General features: G+C 31.9%; 1 protein-coding gene across 1 annotated transcript in view; it reads right to left on the reverse strand.

The window, feature by feature from the left end:
* Positions 1 to 1,806: 1,806 nt before the first annotated feature.
* LOC113509480 (uncharacterized) overlaps positions 1,807 to 23,131 on the reverse strand; it is an 87,023-nt gene continuing 65,698 nt past the window's right edge. Inside the window, exons 7-9 of the mRNA XM_052903507.1 lie at positions 14,264 to 14,356; positions 8,817 to 8,981; positions 1,807 to 6,165 (exon numbers count right to left, since the gene is read on the reverse strand). Coding sequence (XP_052759467.1) covers positions 5,648 to 6,165; positions 8,817 to 8,981; positions 14,264 to 14,356 — 776 coding nt within the window. The 3' untranslated portion in view covers positions 1,807 to 5,647. The remainder of the gene's footprint in view (positions 6,166 to 8,816; positions 8,982 to 14,263; positions 14,357 to 23,131) is intronic.

Genomic DNA, 23,131 nt, shown 5'->3' on the forward strand with positions numbered 1-23,131 from the left:
TGTTGTTCTATAAAAACCGGCTTCAGTTGTGGCAAAACTACTTTGATTTAAAAACTGAACTACTGAATATATTTGATAATATTTCTATGGGACCAATCTGTAAGAATATATCCTTTCAAATAAAAGAAGAATTTTCCAAATCAGTTTATAACTAACGGGGTTATGAGGTAACAAACATAAAAAATATTACCAAAGTGACCGAAATATATATACCAGAGAGAGAATTTGTATAAAAATCGTTTGCTTGGGCACCTCTGTCCCATTCGTGTTTCTACCGTAATACAGGTGTGTTCGAATGGCTGTTTTAGTTTGAAGGGTGGGATAAGACAGTATTTACAGGGTACAGAGGAATCACACCTGAGTCCTCAAGAATGACAACGTATGGGAGTATCATGGGCGAAACAGTATACACTGTTGTGTCCATGGTACTGCTCATGTCTGTAGGCGACGGTTAGCACTTCCAATCAGGTGGGCTATTAGCTAGTCTGCCATTCTAAGTTGCATAAAAAAACATACAACCGAATAGAGAACTTCCTAAGAAGTTAAAAGGAAAAAAAAAACAATTAAATCCACTATTTCTAGATGGCGTATCAAGATAAAACGTATAAAGAGATTTTAAGATGGACCTTCCAGTACACAACGATGTAAACCATATCCAATTTGATCATCAAATTGGATATGTAGAAAACCAAACTACTGCGCCAAATTTTATACCAGAGAGACAGAAAAAGAAATCTAAAAATTATTGTTTTGATTTCTATCACTCTTAAAAGACGTTCCATATCAATTTATATACGCCCACTTTGTGCCATATTCAGACATTCTAGTTACAATTTTTTTATATTATTAAAATAGTAAAATATGGTCCTAGCATGGAATGGATCACCCATTATTTTCCCGTGAGGGTCGTAAAAGGCGACTAACGGAACTTAATGGTCGAGAAATGAGCAGCAGCGTTTTTAAAACACCGCCAAAGACTGACTGCGGTTGTCAACCTGCCTGCTAAGTGTGGCAACTACTAGCATAACATGTTTACAGCAGTGGATAGTTAACAGTTAATATAATAATAATAAAGACAGTAAATTTAAGATTAAGTAATCCAACCTCGGGAAATATAAATTTAAAATTATCGTAGTTTATGAACGCCTACAAACATTAGGGTCACTATGCGCGTAATGCCGGCCCTGATGAAACCTCTTTACCCCTTTTTTAAAGAACCCCATGCTGCAGTCTCTTGGAAATACCTGGACAGGGATCTCATTCCACAACCTAAGCATTCATGGTATTTCTAAATCCCAGCTTTATGCGACCATCTACGTTCTAAAGTATGGGAGTGAACTCCCTGTCGATGGCGAGCTGTATGGTGGCAGAAAGTGAATGTGGGCATCATATTGAACAATTCCTCTGAACACAGTCTGTTGTACAAGCGATTATAGAACAATTATGACTACTTCAACAAATAAAGTACAAATAAAGTGTAGATATTCTTTTTAGTATCCTTACATTTCATTTACTGGGTACACAGGAATAACACCTGAGTCCTCAGGAATGGCAACGCATTAGCGAAACAGTATACTCTGTTATGTCCATGATACTGCTCATGTCTATAGGCGACGGTTACCACTTTCCATCAGGTGGGCCGTCAGCTTGTTTGCCATTCTAAGTTGTATAAAACAAAACAAAAAACACACTTCATATTGCTATATTTTTCCAATGTGAGTACAGCCTTACTCTCACTTTTATGACTAGCATTAAATATTCACAAACGTCAGATATTTACTGTGTCAATAAAACAAAACGTCGTTTGTGCATTTACTTTATTAAATCGATGTACGACATAAAAATGTTTTCTGTACATAGATTAATTTGTTAACTTCGTACTTAAAAATATTAACTAATGTGATTTGGATAGGCTCATAGTCAGTCATTTAGAAATTATTGTATTCATATCGCTCGATCGTGATGATTATTTTTCTTTTTATTTCTATCCTTCATTGTTTCATTATAAATTTCATTATTGACACATGAAATTATAATTATGTCGAATTATAGATATAATTATAATACAGTAACACGCGTTCTGTGAACAATAAATATTATTCATAATTAATTAAATTTAATAATATTTTTAACTCATAATTATTTGTAAATTTTCATTATCACTTTATATTTTATTAAAATAGTCAAAATGACCGAGCACTCCTGTAACTATAATAAAGTCGAATTCAAACTAACACTTAACCGATCATAAATTATATACAAAACATACCAACTCCTATAGTTATTGTTATTAGTACTAGATTTGTGACGTTATATTAACGCAACAAATGGTTTGGAAATTCTTAGACATTTGAAACATACGAGTTCATTCATTTCCCACGGTTGATTTCATTTGAGTTCTTAAGTTCTTACACTTGGATACATCCTGATTCATCAAGCCGTGCAGCATAAGCTTCAAAAGTCTGAATAAAAATAGGTTAACACTGGATAAAAATACTTCCATTATAATAATTTAAGATTTTGTTTCACCAAGAAACCGACTTCGGTTGTGACAAAACCAGTTATTTTGATTTAAAAGTAAACTACTGCACCGATTTTGATAACATTTCTAAACGACCAATCTGTAATTATATCGTTTCAGATAACAAAAATCCAAATTTGTTTATAACTGATATATGTAACCATGAGATAACAAACATAAATAATTCAACCGAATTGAGAAACTCCTTTTTCTAAAGTCGGTTAAAAATAATAGATGACTTTTAATTCATTTAACGACCTGTGTGGTAAGCATATCTTTGTGCAATTGAGATCCCAGATTCGATTCTCGATCAGGCCCTCTAGACAAGTGACAAGCGAATTCGTCGATGGAATCGATATCGCTAGCGAGTCGTAAGTTGGAATGAGTCATCCGGCGTTGCTATCTCATTCTGTCTCATGGACTCGCTAGCGATATCGATTCCATCGACGAATTCATTTGCCATTTGTCTAGAGGCCCAGGACAATTTAGGAAACGAATCCTGCGAATTGGCTCGAGTCTGGATGTTCTGGATGTAGATCCAGGTATTCACCACTTGGTTTGTAATAACACAAAATTTACTGCTCGAGGACCAAGCGGTGGGTGTAATTTTATGGCATTTATTTTTATAAATATTTATTAAATTTCGTACTAAACAGCTGTAACATACATCAGCGCATATTGCGCTATATTGCATTAACGATAAACAACAGTATCGCAAACCGTTCCAATATTGCGTTAACGTAACGCATTCATGCGAACTGTACCTAACCACAGACACGTGAAGGGCACTGCAGTGAATAAATTCACAGCAAATTTGTGTAATATAAACCTATCTACACATATGACATTATACAATAATTTTTCGACAATATAATATAAACAGTCCATTACAATAGAACTAACTGAAAAGATAATAAAAATTGGTTGAAATTATCACAGAAAGACTCTCTGAATGAGATCAGTAATGAATCGAAATATTCAATTAATTAATAGACTTTTGTTTGTATGACTATTGGACATCAACAGACTTATTTATTTGCTTTTGTTCATTCACATATAGATATAAGGTTATAACAAAAATGTACACAGGTGGACTTATCCCTTAAAGGGATTTCTTCCAGTCAATCTTGAGAACCCGAAAAGAAAAAGTGTCTGTAGAGATTTTATATAAAGCATAACATAATAGTGCAAAAAATAATACGATAAATAATAAATTATGTTATTAGTAGCTATATAGTTAGTAATACAGTATAGACAAATAAAATTACAAATATATTTATTTAAACTTTAATGTACACTAAAGTTTTATGGACATTTGGCAGACTTAACCCTGGACGGTGTTCTCTACCAGTCAACCATTGGGCAAACCGAGAAATATGTAGGCGGTGCATTATTGAATAGAGGAAAAATAAAGCAATACTTAATATATTCATATAATACAAATATATAAATAGACTAATGTCAATATATAACTAATATATTAAATAAATATATATATACATGCGTAAATAAGTACATAAAATATTACTATATAAAACAATTAGATAAAACAACTGTAATAGAAGAGCAAATAGCAATCTATGACTCAAACAGAGTAACTAGCAGGAGAAGTGTTAAGGGAATGTGATTTTTCTAAGAAATAGGTGCGCAATTTGTGTTTAAAAGCCAGCTTGTTTAGGGTTGATCTTATGTCAAACAGAAGTACGTTCCAGTGTTTAATAGCCTAAACAGGAAAGGAATAAGAATGTATATATATTAATATGTATATATATACATATATAAATATGTAAAATCTTAGAATAACTGTTATTCATATAAGCAACTCAATTGTCTTACAGTCGGATCATTTATTTGTTTGTATATATTAAAGTTTCATCGAAACAGGCTATACTAGATAGTAAAAAGGTGTTATTCGTTATGGAACCTTTTACAGAATGTGGCTGGAATCTTGAAATTTCAAAAATTCATGTCTGCGTCGTATAGTAATATTGTCACATTTTCATGCTTCATCGTGCGCGAAATACCGTTGTTTGGCAAACCTGTCAGAGACCTTTGTATGCCAATACGGTCTAAAAACCCTCATTCTTTAACGAATGTTACCCACGGGATTGAATGCATGAATAAATGTAAAGTGTTTATTGTTCCCTTCAAAGAAGAGATACAGTTACATAAAATATGTGGATAAAAAGAAATAAACAAGAAGCGAAACATAGATATAACGATAGATAGTCTTTTTCCTATATAGCTATCTCTTCTGTGCAATCTAAGTATGGTGAAGAGCAATTAATTATAGTTGCATCTGGTGTAAATATAACAACGTGAATACGTTAAAAAAATAATAATGAAGAATAATAAATTATGAAGTTGTTAAGATGATTCTAACGTAAAATAGTAAAGCAATTCTGACACAATAAATATTCATGGTGATTCAACTCTCAAAAACAAGCATTGGATGTATACAGTCTTACGAATATGTATGAATGTGGCGTCTATGGTATCTGCTACTATTACAGCTTTTAATTAATTATGCTGTGAACAATATGGCACTCAGCTTGTTTACCATTTATAAAAGAAACTTCTTTCATTACCCCAAAGAAATGAAAGCAACCAATTATCTATAAGTAATATTAATGTGTGTATAATTAGTTCACTATCACTAATGCCCCATGCACCACTCATTAGTCTAATGAAAAAAGATAAAAGATTTATTGATTTCCATCTCACTAATCAGAAGTCGTGGAACTAATTCCATAAAACAATTACGCATGAATGAATTTCCATGACTCGTTTCCCTTTAGCATAAGAGCCATTTTCTCTAAATTGTTCCCGGGGCAAAACTTTCAACGACGGCAGTTAGCGTCGCAACTTTAGCAAGAGCTTGGTCATCTAGAGGTTAACACTGTTCCGCAAACTTTTCCCTACAACATCCTAACTAGCAACATTCATAACAGTGCCTTTCTGTGGCCTTAGTTCGGTACAGTTCGTAGTACAATAGGAAAGATTCAATTAATATCACAGTTTCCGTATTTTAAAGTAGGACATTACAAACTTATAACCACGTACTATTTACACTATCTAGAAACAGTAAGTCCTCGACACGTCCGAATACTGTCCCTTGTCTTGTTGTCACCCGAAGTAGTACTGCGCGTTGGAATATCGATATAAACTCCTCGTGTTAGGGTCCGTTTCGTTTTGCATTTGCACACGGGGTAATGTTTTCACTGCGACGCCACGACCGAGCGTGCCGTGAGGCATAGTCCGCAATGGCATCTCTATAGGGAATTCGGCGACTTGGCCGTACATATTGGTGCTGATGTGTGGATACGTATTAGGCACTGGTCGACCGACGTACCGATTTATCTTCGGGCTGAGGGCTACGTTGGTGAATTGCATTTCCGGTTTGACCGCTGAGTCCACAGTGTCTACCGGGCCGGAAAGGCTAGTGATGTTGATATCGTTATCTACTTCTGATATGCTGTCGTTGAAGCCATTGGGGATTTCCGTGGTGGCGGAAACATCGGGCCCTTTAGGTTGCTCTGTGTTTTGTTTGTGCATAACACACCGCACGATTGCAATGATGATGCAGAGTAGTAGTGCCACAGAGACCGCTGCTATTATGTACACGTACATAATGTCAAACTGATCTGTGGACAAAGCATTCATTATGATTATAAGGTACTTATATAAAATATAGAAACAGTAAAATTAGTAACAGTTACACAAATATATCATCATATCAGCCGTTATTTGTCCACTGTTGAACATAGGCTTTTCCATAAACTGCCATAAGGAATGGGAACATGCCTTATGGCATTTTACTATTGGATGGATTTTGCTAGTGGCTACCATGTTCTGCAGATGGATAAGACAACTTCAGTTTGGCTTTTGGGGATGTTTTAAGAAGGATGCTGCTGTCCATCTCTCGACTATTAAGTCGGGAAAGGAAGGGGTGGTTCATTAAATGTCGGAACCATACGGCATATACCATAGTTCTCAGGAATTCATGGGTATCATAGTATGTTCTGTGTTTTTCCATCAGATGGACCATCAGATTGTTTGTATTCTAAATTGCATAAAACAATAAATTATTGACAATAAGCTACGATTAAAAGAAATGTTTCGTGGATAATAAAATTTGCACTGTCTTAAGTCTAAATATTCTGTATTTAAGTTAAGTGAATTCAATAGTCATAATTGGAATAATAATAACTTATTTCAGAATAAAATATGTATGTACCTACATCTATTCATTCAGAGCCTTGTAAGGAAAGTACCAAAAAGAGTTACTTTAGATTGTTGCAGATTAGTGATAATTATAACAAAGAGTTAAGAAAAGACGATTTTAAGGACAAAGAAATGAAATATGAACTCTCGCAAAAGTTTTGCAATGGTCTTCCTACTTCTTACATAAATGTGAAAGTTTGTAAATTGTCTGCATGTTTGTTACGAAAATAATATTAAACGACGGGACAGATTTGAAAAGAACTTGACATATATAGATAATGCATTGGTAATTGAATTGGCTACTTATTAATAATATTGTATAATTTCTGTTCTTCGTTTCAATTATTTCATCTCCATAATAAGAGCTAAAGATGTAGGTTACAGATCAATCTCGAGTCTCGACCTCCGGTTTCGCCGTCGGTCCAATCCTACGGGTTGGGAATATATATGTACATTATTTTATTACATACTGAATTTCGAGATATCTGGGTTAACGTTAGGAAGGGTGCGGGGGAAGAGGGATATGCGCATATTGTTTAGTACAAATATTCATACAAATATTATGCTATTACACACTGTGATATAAATTAGCTCTACAGTGATTTTAATCGTGCGGATTAAATTAAAATTAATATACTATGTAGTAATTAGTTATATATTTTCTCTATTAGCACATTTCTATCAAATATGTTCAGCTATTTTCAACCGATTGATTTCAAAAAAAGAATTCAATTCGGTTGTATTTTTTTTTATGCAATTTAGAATGGCAAACTGACAAAGCTGACGCCCCATCTGATGGAAAGTGGTAACTGCGGCCTCTAGGCATGAGCTGTATCATGGACATTACAAAGTGTACTGTTACGCCAACGATACCCCCCATGCGTTGCTATTTTTTTATACAACTTAGAATGGCAAACAAGCTGAAGGCCCACCTGATGGAAAGTGGTAACCGTCACCTACAGACATGAGCAGTATCATGGACATAACAGAGTACACTGTTTCGCCCATGATAGCCCCCATGCGTTGTCATTCCTGAGGACTTATGTGTTATTCCTCTGTACCTTGTAAATTCACTGGCATATCCCACCCTTCAAACCAAAATATGTTTCTTAACTACGTCATAACTCCGTCAGTTGTAAATAGATTTGGAAAATCCTTTTTTTGTCTGAAAGGATATATTACAGAATGGTCTTTTAGAAATTATATCAAAATCTGTTCATTAGTTTAGTTTTGAAATCAAAGTAACTGGCTTGGCTATAATTGAAGTCGGTTTTTATGTGGAACACAATCTTAATTATAGTATGGTTAGGTCTACCTATAAATTAATATGTAAGTGTCGAAGGGATCATCGGTAACATAATGTAAGACCTTTATTTAATTATACTACACACTAGTCGACTAAGGATCTCTGAATAAATTCGCCATCGATCGGGTAAGATACGTATTTTCTGAACCATCTAACTATTCAAAATATTTCACGTTTTTATATAAAACTAGCGGCCCGTCCCGGCATCTCACGGGTGGACATTTTTAACATTTCCCTTCACTGCTCTGCTCCTATTGATCGTAGCGTGATGAAAAGTATACTATAACCTGCCTAGGAGTATGAAGAATAATTGTACCAAGTTCCTTTAAAATCCGTCGAGTAGTTTTTGTTTCTATAACGAACATACAGACAGATAGACAGACAGACAAAAATTTTACTGATTGCATTTTTGGCATCAGTATTGATCACTAATCACCCCCTGATTTATTTTGGAAATATATTTCATGTAGAGACTTGACCTCTCTACAGATTTATTATAAGTATAGATTACTAGGATATCATAGTTTGTAAAGAAGTTTAGGCGACTTTTGTACAAACTCTTCAATTTCATCTTTATGCTGTTTTCAAAGGGTATTTGCATACACACATTATTTGCATGTAAATATAATGTTTTTTTATAAGTGGCAATATTCTGATAGATTAATTTCAAAATTTTGATAATTTTTCAACAATAAACAAAACTAGTTTCTGATCGATTAAAACCACTGTTTTATAATTTCAATATTTAGATAAATATATTTTTACCATCTTTAGCTAATTGTTGATTCGGTGGCGACGCAGACGGTAGATCTCTCAGGACACTTGTAGCGTTGATGCTGGTGGACATAGAAGGTCGTTGAGGTGGTACACCAGCTACCGCTGGTGCCGGAGGCACTGCTGACTCGACCCACCACCGGTCTCCGGAATCATCTATGAATATTGTTTCACAATAAGATCTAATAAATTACAAAATAATATCTAATTATTATAGTAGAAAAGAATTATGAATAATAATTAATTAATATTATTTTTTTATTATTATTGCAACAAGAAAAATATCTTAAATAATTTAACAAATTAAAATATAAATAGTCTATTTTAAATGTTAATATTAATGTTCATTATAAAGTTATTTACTTACAAATTTTTAAATTGTAAAATAAAAATTCTCTTTACTTATATTAAATATTATCTATTAAAAACATAATTTTAATACTATAGATTATTGTAATATATATTTGAAGTAGATGCCAATAAAATATCTTATACTAAATTTTTATGTAATAATAACTTTATTAATTTATAAACAATTTTTATATAGGTAATTTGATTTTGAAAAATTAAAAAAGTTTTTTTTTTATTTTATTGTTACGTTTTTAATGTTATGTTTATCTTGTACATAACCATACAATACAATAATATTTGAAATTAAAACAAAATAATGTAAAATAACAGTAAGTAATTATAATACCAATATAGAATCTTAAGCCGAACGTAAATGGTTTCCAAAATCGTTCCATAAATTACGCGGGGAGTTTTAGAGATAACATCGCGAAATACTAATAACACCTCTAATAGAGTTAGAATATGAGCCGTCACGAACCATCTCCCCGCTAAAGGGAAGCTTTCATCCCTTAATCCGTTTTTATACTGACAAAGCAAAGAAGAATACTGGCATTGAACAAAATAAATCCTTGTAGATTGCGCGACTCCAAATTAAGAGTGGATTAACCAAATTTCTTAGCTGTGTCTTGTCTCGCGACGTTAATAAAGTTCTAAGAAGACTTCAATTTTATCTCTAACATTTGAACTGAGTTAATATCTTAATTAATCTATATAGAAGATTGAACGGATGAACGAATGAAATTTATTGTGTATCTATCTAGAAATGTAATTAATTAATATATATTATTTCTGTACAATTTACTTTAAGACAATGTTAGTTCTTGTTTATTCTTCTAATATTTTGTATAATTAATTATGATTTTGAGAATGCTACAATGATTCGACTTTTTTTGTATATAAATATTGTAAGTTATAAGCTAGACAAAATTATTGTTCTAAGTGGACTGAGCTTAAGCGATCTAAAGACTTTTAAATTGATTAAGTATTTATAAAATTGGTTAAACACAAATTGCATTCATTCCTCGAAAATTCCGTACTGATGCAATTTAAATTGAAAATTAACAAACAATGAGAAAATTCGCTGATAAATGAATGGCACATTATGAATGACCATTTTAATTATTTACCGTAAATGGCAGGCACTGAAAACGAACAATATTGTAAATAAAGTTTAACTTAAATTTATTCTAAAGAAGTTTTAAATTTTTACTTATTTTTGTTTGTCAGATAAATCCCACAATGAACTGATCTAAATTTATGGCCACTGTATTTCTTTCAATTATAAATTAACATCTATGTATTTTTTATTTACGTAAATAAATTTACAAAATGCGAAATATTATTTAATATGTTTTTTTATATATTTATCTTGTAAAGAGTAATTAAAATGAAATATTTTATTATTGAATTAAATGTAACTAATTCAAATGGTACTTAATTAATTATATTTCTAATCTCAATATTATTCAAATATCAGATTAAACCGCAACTTGACAGTCTTGAATGTTTACGACATTGAATATTTGTTTCTGTTACCTAATTAAGGTTAACGCTGTTCATGATCTTTTTTCGACCACATCTACTGTCGTTATAAATCAAAATATATATAACAAAAAATAATATTAGAACTTGAAAAGCGACAACTTTTATCACTATTCAATTTTATATCAACAAAATTTTTTTTGTAAAATAATATTTTTATTTTACAATGTATTTAATTAAATTTCTGAAACCAGTATTATCCAATTACCAGATCAATAGCCATACTAGAACATGCCATGATAGCCTCTTGCGTTTACGACACCGAATATTTGTTTCTATTGCCTCTTTAAGAGAAGAGGTTATCGGTCAAGTCGGCAAGAGATCGTGGACATGATCTTTTGCCGAACATTAAGCACCGCCATAAAATATAATATACGTAACACAAATTATCTGTACTTAGATATTGAGAACTAAAACCATTGTCCAATGTATACTTATTTTCGAAAATAAAAATAATTACATTTAAAATTTTAAGGGGCAATTTTTTTATATATAAATATTATTTATTTTATAATTTAATTTATAAATTAAATTATATTTAATTAATAAATACAATTAGGTAAATCAATTGCATTTCTAATCTCAGTATTATTCAATTAGTGGATCGATAGCTAGACTAGAACGTCACTTGATAGTCTCGTGCGTTTACAACACCAAATATTTGTTTCTATTACCTCGTTAAGAGAAGAGGTTAATGCTGTCCGCGATCTTTTCCCGACTACATCTACACCTTTATAGCGCCGCTATAAAACTACCTCACTTCGACCCAAGCGATTCATGAGATTGTTGTCTGTGAACATTACATTGGCTTTATAGTTACAGCGTTCTTTCCTTTTGTTGCGTTCACACAACTGTGATTACACTTAGTATCACAATATACGAAACTGATTTACGGCCGTCGTAAAATGTTCCACGGTGAACCTGATAGATATAATAATGTGACAGTCGAAAAGTCGTATGTAACGAGTATTATTTTATGTATTAACATACCATTATTTGATACGGTTTCTTTAGAGATGAAAATGGAGCGGAAGCCCTACCTGTGCTATTGATATATGCTAGCACACGCAAGCAAGGCACAAGGGAGGAATGATAAGTGAGAATGTAGAAAAGAGAAAGTAGATTAGTAGAACTATCCTGACAGGGGGGAAAGGGATTGTTAGTAATGGAGACTGAGAATCCCATTGCTAGCAATATACCCAACCAGGTTGACCTCCTCGCGGTTCCCCTGGAAACTATCATGGTTAATTTCTGATGAATTCATCATGATGGGCTAACTGGCCTGTTTTCATTCTCATCTATCATCCTTAACTGGTGCCTCGCCAGCGTATCCCGTTAGCGCAGGCGGGGTTACCATACCATTTTCACCCATAAAAAAAAAACTATCCTGACATATTTATCAGAAATTAACCACAAATATTTCAAAAAGGGACGCAGAAAGACGTAGAGATCGACCTGATGGTATTTATTGTCAGATAAATACTATAACCCATTGTAAATAACACGCTAACTACGCTTTTACTATTTTGACGGATGTCTCCATATATCTTATATTTATAAAAATTTGGTGTAACGGTGTTTGTGGTCGCACACTTCCGAAACGATTCGAATATTTATTATTTTTTTTACATTTTGTGAGCATAGGTCGTAAAGTACGTGTATATTTCTTACCGCTACGTAGTAAGGGTGTCCTTATCGAGAAAAAAATATTTATATGGCTATACAACGGTTGCCGGGTCAGCTAATATCATTATATATTTTTAATGATTGAAAATCAAATAGAAATCCCGCTTCGGCTGTTAGTTTACGCTGACGGAGTACCAGTGAGGGATGAAGATGAATTCAGATTAGTTGGTACGTTGTCAAGAATTCGAACAGAATTAATCACGATGATTTTCAGGGGGAGGTCGACCTGTTGAATATATTGCTAGCAATGGGGTCTTTAATCGTTAACACACGATATTAGTTTACTACTAAAATACTGGCTAAGCATTTTGGCGTAGGGGTTTCATTTTGAGTTCCCTTTACTTGCATTGGTGTAATGCACTTTGTTCGACTAATCATATTTCACAATATTTTGGATAATTGGTTATGTTATACTATAATATTCCTATGAATCTCTTCACGTAACAGGAAATCTATGCCTAGTAGTGGAATATTAAAGTTTTGTTAATCATCTTCCTGCCCTTATCCTAAATATTTATGGTCAGCGTAATATAATTTTCTTAATATTGCTCAAGGTTTTGATAATGGTTTGATAATTTAATATTTAATTTAAATACTATGTTTTCTATATCTACAATCTCCCTATCTCAAAAACAATCTCCGCCGTATATTTAGAATATTATTTTAATTTAATAGTATATTCGTATAAATTCCTTAGATAACATTTATGCTCTAGGGGAAACTCATTACAAGTAGATATTCATACAAAAAAGGACGTTATTTATTAAATTTATTACCGCAAATAGGTATTCTTTATTGCTGGCATAGGATAAGATGAGAAAAAATGGGATACTACACTATAGATAGCAATTTCTTTACGTCTTCATTCACATCGTATAAGAGGATTAGAAATTATAAAAACGAAATACTATTTTACTCTCTAAATAGATTTTATTTTATATTGAATAAAAAAAAAAACAAAAAAAAAACAATTGGAAAAACGTTTTCAAATGAAATCATTAGACATTTAGATTGAGTTTATTTTCTTTTAGATATCGTAAGATCATCTGAATAGCTCTGCGAAATCGGATTCAAGATATTATGTAAAAAAGTCCTTTATATAAATAACGGTATAAAAAAGGCCCTACATCTTCTAATGTTACTCCATAATGATGTAGTTATTTAAATTTATTTCGTCTATTTTTTACTAAGGACAGACTTTGTACAAAAGTCTGTTTATATCTGGGCATATGTCTTTTTTATACTTTTATGCTAACATGAAATAACTAAGTGTGCATTTATAATGATTGCAATTAATAATATTAGAAATAATGAAAGGGAAAAATGTTCTGGTTATTTGATTAGGATTATTTTATTAAACTCCGCTAATATTAATATATGTATGACTGCCAACACTCGAAGATTGACTACCGTTAATACTACAAAAATAATATTAGACATCAATCTCCGATTGCCATTTTGTTCACGCACGTTTTATGAAACGTATTTCACCTCTAAACGAGGCATCTTCAGAAATATTCTATTTAAGTAAAAATCTTAGATTTATTATATCATTATAATCATAGATATTCTCTGAGAGAGAATTATTTTCTGTATAAACTTCTATTGGTCTCTACTGTCATGATAATCATTAATCGTATAGAAATCTTAATTCTAAGCTTGTATTATAATAATTAATAAGTTATCGTAATATTAATATATGTAATTCAATACCAAAATTATTTCACTAAAAAGCTTATTTATTATAACTGTTTGTGATGTTCCTTTTAAAATTAAAAATAAAATTTAAAAGTAGCAAAACAAACAAGCTACTGTACATCCACTTAAGTAGTGAAAATAAAAAAAAAAAATATACTAACCGACATCATCATGTTCGAGATCGGACACGTCATGTGCAACCTCGTCCTCTTCGGGAGCACTCTCATACCTCTCCTTAAGTACCGTCCGCGGAACTGCAACAAAAAATACACTTTGACTCACAGTAATAAAACTTATTTCAATTAAACAGAAACTAAAGCAACAAAATCGGAAACGGCCGCAATTAAAAATGTACTTAAATACGCAGCTGTAGGGGTCATTTTCTTTTACAGCGTCTCAAGAGCCCTTAATACTGTGGTTCATTAAGGCACCGCTTAACTTGGGATGTTAATTTTAGATTTTAGGGTGCTTAGGGATTTATATTTTTAGTGTCTCGAGTGTGCCACGTTTTATGACGAAGAACAGTTTCGGTTGAACGTGACTTGTTAGTGTATCAGCTGTATTTTTTGCTGAGACAGACATCATACCTACCAGACGACGTCATTTTTTGTCATAGATGGAATAAAACCAAAGCGCCATTTACGATTAAATATTTAGGTTAATCTATTAAAACATAAGGTTCGTACATATTTTTTTTATATTGTCTATAACTTAATATTATATATACATATATTTATAGCCGTGTAGATCCCGGCATAGAATAGACCACCCCTTCCTTTCCCCGTGGGTGTCTTTTTTTTAATAGGTGAAAATGGCATAATAACCCCGCCTGCACTATCGGTATACACTGGCGGGGTACCAGTAAGAGGTAATAGGTGAGGATGAAAAGGCAGGTCAGTTAGCTCATCATGACGAATTCAACGATAAATTAGTCACGATAGTTTCCAGGGGGAACTGCATGGAGGTCGACCTGGTAGGGTGTACTGATAGCAATGGCGACTAATTTCCATTACTAACAATCCCTTCCTCCCTTCCCGTGGGTGTCGTAAGAGGTGACTAAGGGAGCTTATGATCCCCAAAATAGCAAAATCCTATGGGGAAGGCTATGTTCAGCAGTGGATAGTTAATGGCTGATACAACACATATATGTTTAGTTTATATTGAAACACGTAGATCCCAATGCGATAATAAATGTATATATTTTGCAATATACTTCTATTGAAGGGTATTTATTCTTTATTGTACACAAATATAATGTAAAGAACAACAAATTTTAAACATAATGTACAAAGGTGAGCTTATCTTTAATAAGAGATTTCTTCCAACAAACCTTTTCTAGTAAATTAAATGTTATTTAAAAATAAAGAAATAGGCAGTCAGACGATTTGTGTACATTACATAAACATATTCATAAGATAAGTATACACAAAAAATTATACAAACTACATATACTTATTACACAAAATACATAAAAAATATAAACATACACATACATGTATATATACTTACACATATACATATATGGGTATGTATACTTCACCTATTATAAACAATTTTAATTTTTCTTTTTATTTAAAATAATTTAATTATATACGGAATTAAACTAGAAATAATATTATTAAATTATTAATTTGTTTATTTAAGAAAATATAGAACTGATCTAAATAATAATAACTAAGTTATTAAAATTCAATTAATAATTTATTTATATAAAGTTAAATATACCTACCGAGTAATTAGAATAAATTACCCAGGTTTTATTACTTATAAAACTGTGGCATTTTTATATAATTACTCAATAAATTTACCTAATTGCACGATATTTTCCTTCGTTGTTTAATTATTTTTAAATGGGCACGGACACTGATATTTCCGGGTTGTTATAAAACGACCGAGTCTCCGCGACTGTTCATTAAAAAACGGTAAAAGTTTAGTTGCATATCGTATAACAAATGGAAACAGACTAAATATAGAAACAGTATATTTATCTATGTGCGAGATGAAACCACAAGATAAAAAAGTTAATAATATAAATTAATACCTATACATATTTTCAATGTTTTTCAAATTTAATTCGAATGAACTTGTTTTTAAAATCGTATTTTTTTTTAATCTACTGCAGGGTTCGGACGGTTGTTATCTGTTGAGAAGAACCCGCAAGAAACTTAAGTTATTTTTTTAATCTGTGTTAACATTATACGTATTTATTTAAATGTTCTATATCTAAAATTACTTGCTCGTTAAAAGCCCGTGCATAATCGACTAACATGATGCACATTTGTCATTCGAGTAAGCGTTTAGAGTGTAATAGGCTTTGTTCAATGAGTGTTTTTTTTTAATTACAGTTTTAAACTTATTAAAGGCAGATCCAAAATATCCTTTAGAATATAATTACAACATTTAATGCCATTCATATAAAAGAATAGAATAGAAGAAATTTATTATTTGACAAAAAACACAAAGTTACAAACACAAGATACAAATACAAAAGACCTATTAACTTATATGATATTATTATAAATAACATAATAATAATAACCAAATCGCCTGCCAAGCGTGTCAACCACTGGCAAAATCTTCCAAGGGGGAAACTTATGTTCAGCAATGGACAGTTAAGGGCTGATATGATGATGACGATGATGATGATTATCTCGTCCATCAAACCAAACACACAGCTAAATACACACAGCTACTTCACGGTAGAAATACGACTGGGACAGAGATACGCGTAGATGACTATTGTAAAAAAAGAAGTAGGTACTCAATTCGGTTGTAGTTCTTTAAAGTTTGTTACTTCATAACTTAGTCATGAGGTTTAAAAAATTCTTTTTTATCTGAAAGAATATACCTACTAACAAATTGGTTGCATGGACATTTTATCAAAGTCGGTTCAGTAGTTTGATTTTTAAATGCCACAATTGAAGTCGGTTTTTTTTAGATCACAATTTATTTTTATACCACTGAGGTGGCTAACAATCATACGGCCCATTTTATGGTAAGTGGTTACCTTAGCCTATGAACACCTGCAATACCAGAGGTATTACGCGTGCGTTGCCGACCCTGAAGAAACCTTTTTTGCCCCTTTTGAAGAACCCCATGCTGTAGGCTCTTAGGAAAACCTCGGCAGGGACCTCATTCCACAACATCAGGGAGGAAACATCTCTGAAACTGCGCAGTATGCAACCATTGAGGCTTTAGGACATGAGGATGAACTCCCTGTCGATGGCGAGCCGTACGATGGTAGAAATCTCAATTTGTCGTAAATAACTTTAACTATTTAATACTGCCTCGTGATCCTAGCCTAGAATGAGCCACCCCTTTTTCCCGTGAATGTCGTAAGAAGCGACTAAGGGAGCTTAATGGTCAAAGGATGGGCAGAAATGCCCCTCTTAAAACAATACCAAAGCTTAACTGCGGTTGCCAATCCACATGCTAAATGTGGCTTTCATTCAGCAGTGGATAGTTACCGAATGATATGATGACATAAAAAAAATTAAAACTAAACTGTATGAATACCTAGTAAACAGAACATACTATTCAATTGACGATTTCCTTGAAGATAAATGTAATAAATTTCCATAATATTTTTTTACTATAAATGTGACATTGTTGATTTTTTATTTTATATAATTTGTTGTTTCTTATATAATTGCAAATTTGTATACCTCGATATATGGGGTTTATCATAGAGGACTTATCTTGTTTTACCATCCATTGTTACCTATGTATCACAATTTAAATAAATAAATAAAAAAAATAAGTAAAAGCGGGAAACAGTGTTAACGGTGCACTGCTCTCGATTATGTCAAGTAAAAATGTATCGAGCAAAGCTCGCCTTGCTATAATTCAAGGAGTACTGACACCAACACTCATGTATGGAAGCGAATCGTGGGTATGGCAGAAGAAGCATGAAAGTAAGATAAATGCTGTACAGATGAGAGCTTTGAGAAGTATGTGTGGTATTACTTTAAAAGATAGAGTAAGAAACAGTGTGATTAGAGAGAAGTGTGGACTGAAAGACGATGTAGTGACCAAAATCGAAAAAGGAATGTTGCGTTGGTTTGGTCATTTGGAGAGGATGGATGAAAGAAGAATTACGAAAGAGATTTATCGAGCAAGAATGAATGGAGATGTCGGTAGGGGCCGCCCTAGACGGACGTATGTCGACCAAATAGGCGACGTGCTGAAGAAGGGCCAAATTAAAAGTACCCGTAACCGACGAGCGTGTATGACAAGATTGATGAATGTGGAAGAAGCGAAAGAGGTTTGTTTGAATCGAAGCATTTGGCGTTCCATTGTTTCTGCCTACCCTAATGGGAGACAGGCGTGACAGATATGTATGTATGTATGTAAATAAAAAAAAAGAAATATATGTAATAATTATCATGAATCATTGAAAATTAATATTATCATTATTTTTGTGAAAGCAATACTGAACCGTGTTCACTATTCTTGTAGATAATATTATAGGTATATAGAGTTTCGAATATCCGTAGTTCGTCTCGCATTCTTATAACTTATATTTATTATTGACGCCAGTCAGGCGAGAAATGTTTCAATCGAACTTCACTAGACATGAACTGAATGTACTGCATACTAGATATTTGCTGGGTATTATATTATCTGATACTAGATAGATAGATAGATAGATACTCTTTATTGTTTCCTCTAAAAGATTACAATAGTAAACTTATTCTAGATATAAACAATTACAAGAAATAATCACAATGAAAAAACAGTGTGCAACCTTATCGCTAAAACTAGCTAGCTAATATATTTTTATATTAATATAATTTATATTATTATTTTTATATTAATAGCTAATTTATTTGCATAGTTAATATATTTTTTTAAAAGATAATAGTGGAATGATGGAATTTTAGATTATAAAGTATACATATTGGCAATGTGAAAGAGATGTGCTGAAACTAAATACAACATAATTATGTAAAATGAACGACAAAATTGCACATTTTTATGTAATTACGCTGTAAATATATTAGAGAACAATTATAAATATTTTGTACAAGAGCTGATAGGAAAAAAAAAAGTTCTGAACGTTTCCGAATTGAAATTAAATTTATAACAAATACATGAATTTTTTTGTCCAGCAGTAGAAGAATGATAGCTAAAATGATGATGAATGATGACATGAATTTTTACTGTTTCTACAACTTCAATCATAGAATTGTTGATAATAATAATAATAATAGCCTTTATTAACAATCTTACAATATAGTTATAATAATTTAGTTATTAGAATTGTTGATAGATAGATCTAAATTTATATGAACAAATTCAGATCTGTCATGTGTTCACATTTGCAACACGCACGCTAATGCAACAATGTTCTTGTCTCGTTTTTGTATTTTGACATTATTAGTCTGCTAGTATATCTATGAATTGAATGGTTACCAGTTCTACACACTATGGGCACAGATAATATAATACCTATATTATCTGTATACACTGGGATTAATTCTAAGGTATCATTCTCTAAAGCTATCTCTAAAATTAATATGTTAATTTCATAGTTTTATTAAAATACTATTTTATTTTTTTATTTCAATCAAAATTTAGTTCATATTAGTTCTTAGAATATATATGTTCGCTGTGATATCAAATTGAAATTTTAATTTTAGAAATGGGTTTAGTAAATGGCGTCTCACGAACCTATTGACGGGGCACCAGTGATTGATGATAGACGGGCATGAAGTTAGATTAGTTTGCCCATCGTAATTAATTCACTAAATAAACCATGATTTTCAGGGAAGATTGTATAGAGGTCAACTTTACGGAGTATACTGTTAGCAATGAGACTTTTAGTCCTCGTTTCTAATTACCCCTCGACCCCGGGTAAATAAAATTAAGAAAATCCACGTAAATTATTGAAACAAACATTATAATTTTTTGGTAAAAATGTCGTAAGCACACAATATATTTTAATGTAATTACTATCGGTTTAACTTACGTATAATTATATAAGGAAAACTCGACTAGATGTGACGCAGTCACAGGTGCTCATGACGGACCACGAATTAAACCCGAAACTAGTCGAGCTTACACGATGTTAACACACACTTTAAACCGATAGTTATTATATTCGAATAATAATTTCTGACTTTCTTCTTGATGGTCTATCTAATCATTGCAAATATCGTTTGTATTTTATTCTATGATATTTATTTCATCGATGTCCTTTTAGAACGAGACAAGGAAAGAAATTATTTTAAAGAGATAAATAAATAGGTAGCTACCAATTCATTTTTAAACCTGAGTTGAATTCCGATATTTGTTTATTTGTTAATAAATAAATGAGTTAAAGATTTTATTTCTGAATATAGTATTTATAAAGAGGAAATATTTTCTTTCTTATATGTTTATTTCCTATCAACTATTAACTGTCCGCTGTCCAATAGGCCTCTCCCATATGGGAGGTTCTGTCGGTAGACGTCATGCTTGGCAGGCGGGTTGGTAATAGCACTTAAGCTTTTGGTGATATTTTAAAAGAGGCGCTACTACTCATCGCTCGTTTATTAATTTATTTTAGTCGTTTCTTACGATACCCATGAGAAAGAAAGGGGATAGCCTATTTAACGACAAGACTACCACATGCCTTATTTGATAAAAAAGAACGAACTGCTTAATCGCGCTATTAAAACACACTTTCAAGAAAAAAATTGATGAAGAAAATATAGAATTTGTTAACTGGTATATAAGTATAATGCCTATAACAAAATTTTTGTATAACATTTTATTGATTAATAAAATGAACGCATCATCACGGCATTATACTGTTTTTATTTTTCTTATATTTGTAATTATATTAAATAGTAACATAAAAGGTTACAGGTTAAGCTAAAAAAATATCAACTATTCCTTCCTCATTCTTCCTTGTATGTAGCATATTTCTCTTTCCCTTCTATAGGGCAATATATGTGGTAAAATTCTTAGAAATGAACATACAGATAGGTATCAAATATCAATATTTCAAGGAAATACTCGTAATAACAACCCTAGTTAGTGAAACTGCACGTGAAAGCCGGTTAATAACCACAATCATGCCAATGGGATTAGGGATAGATTAAATTCGAAATACGAGTTACGAACAAGTACAGATTATGGTTCGACACATCAACGTATGTATAATATATCCCTTTGAGATCAAAAGTAATTTGGCCACAGAATCTAATGTTAAATTGGATTAGGATACTTTTATAATTGATCATTTTAATAAGAAACGAATCGAAATCGAAACGAGTACATAGAAATAACACCTGAGTCCTCAGGAATGGCAACGCATGGGGGGTATCATGGGCGAAACAGTGTACTCTGTTATGTCCATGGTACTGCTCATGTCTATAGGCAACGGTTACCACTTTCTATATCTCTATCTCTATATATATTTATTTATTTCTTATCTTATACTCTGTTACTAACTATATACCTACTAGTATTGTAATTTATTTATTTGTAATATTATTTTTGCACCACATTTGTTATGCTTTATAACCCTACAATATATTTTATCATTATTACAAACCCTAAATACAATTTTCTTATTGAGACCCCAAGGTTGACTGGAAGAAATCCCTTTAAAGGACAAGAACTCCGCCAGTGTATACTTTTGTTTTAACCTAATACCTACATTAAAAGTAATTAATACAAAAGCATATAAATAAGGAAATAGATAAAAATTATTGGTAAATTATTGATTCATCACCAATTTACTCGTATATTATTTTATTATCGAGATTACAAAGATTACTTTCAACGGTTCCATAAATAATCTTTGACAAGAAAAACAGCCAGGAGAAAACAAAATAATAAAAACAAGTAGGAATAGGGCCAAAGTTCTTTGACTGATTAGCAAAAGATCTCTGCAATATAAAACGACTGCTGACATATTGGCTAGCGTGTTAGATGAAAGAAAATAATATTTGCGTTAACAATTCACTTGTAATTTTATTTACATTTATAACTAGTTAATTTTCTGGAATTCTTTCACAAATTTATTTGTTACGAGTAAAATTCATTGAAATTTTGTATCTTTACTAGTATTATAAGTGTGAAATAATGATTGTTTCTTGCTTCTAAGCAATTTAATAACTCAACTGACCATCATGAAATTTAGTACGCACGTAGTATTTTGTATGGAGAGGCACATAACTACTTTTATCCCGGTTTATTTACCTTGGCCGTGTGGACGAAGTCGCTGTAATTACTTACTACTAACTAACCTGTTCTAACTGCCCCCATTTAGGTTAGGAAATAGACGGTTAGTAATGGGACCTAACTACCCCATTGCTTGCAATATACACTATTACAATCAACCATGCTTTACTATTCCGCTTAGAAACCATCATAGTTTATTCTTGTCGAATTCGTTTCGATAGATCAATTAAATTGATTTCATCGTCACCTACATCATGTCCTACTGGTGATCACCAATGTATACCAATAGCGCAGGAGAGATTGCCACTCTATGTCCTCCCGTAAAAAGATACCTAACCTGACTTCTATATTAATTCTCAAATTTTCTGTAAAAATGAAAGAAACTGTTATTTTACAATAGTTATAATAATATAAATTTGATGTAGTTGTACTATTTTGACATAAAGGATATAAGCTATATTTTAAACAGTACCCTTATGTCGTAGACATACCGTTTACATGCGCAAAGCGCTTTGCGTCTTTTTTCATCATGCGTACAGTCCAGAAGTGAAACTCTACCTATTTTTGTTTTCCTATCCAAATATAATCAATTTAAAGCAAATGTGAATAGGCTATTTGAGTCCGCGAACTTTATTTTAGATCACATTATCGCTTTGCATCAGGTGAGATCATCATGGAACTATGTAATTAATCACGGAACCCTTCATTAGTAAAAAAAACTAATTCACTAATATAATATAAAATAATGTTCACTCAATATTTTAATGATTAAGAAGTTGCGGGTACGGGTAGTATAAATAAACTCCGATATATTTTACTAAAACCTGTTTCATGTACGAGGCGAAAATAACAAT

This window comes from Galleria mellonella, unplaced genomic scaffold (assembly GCF_026898425.1).
Source record: "Galleria mellonella isolate WM207_F2 unplaced genomic scaffold, CSIRO_AGI_GalMel_v1 utg139, whole genome shotgun sequence".
Lineage (NCBI taxonomy): Eukaryota > Metazoa > Arthropoda > Insecta > Lepidoptera > Pyralidae > Galleria > Galleria mellonella.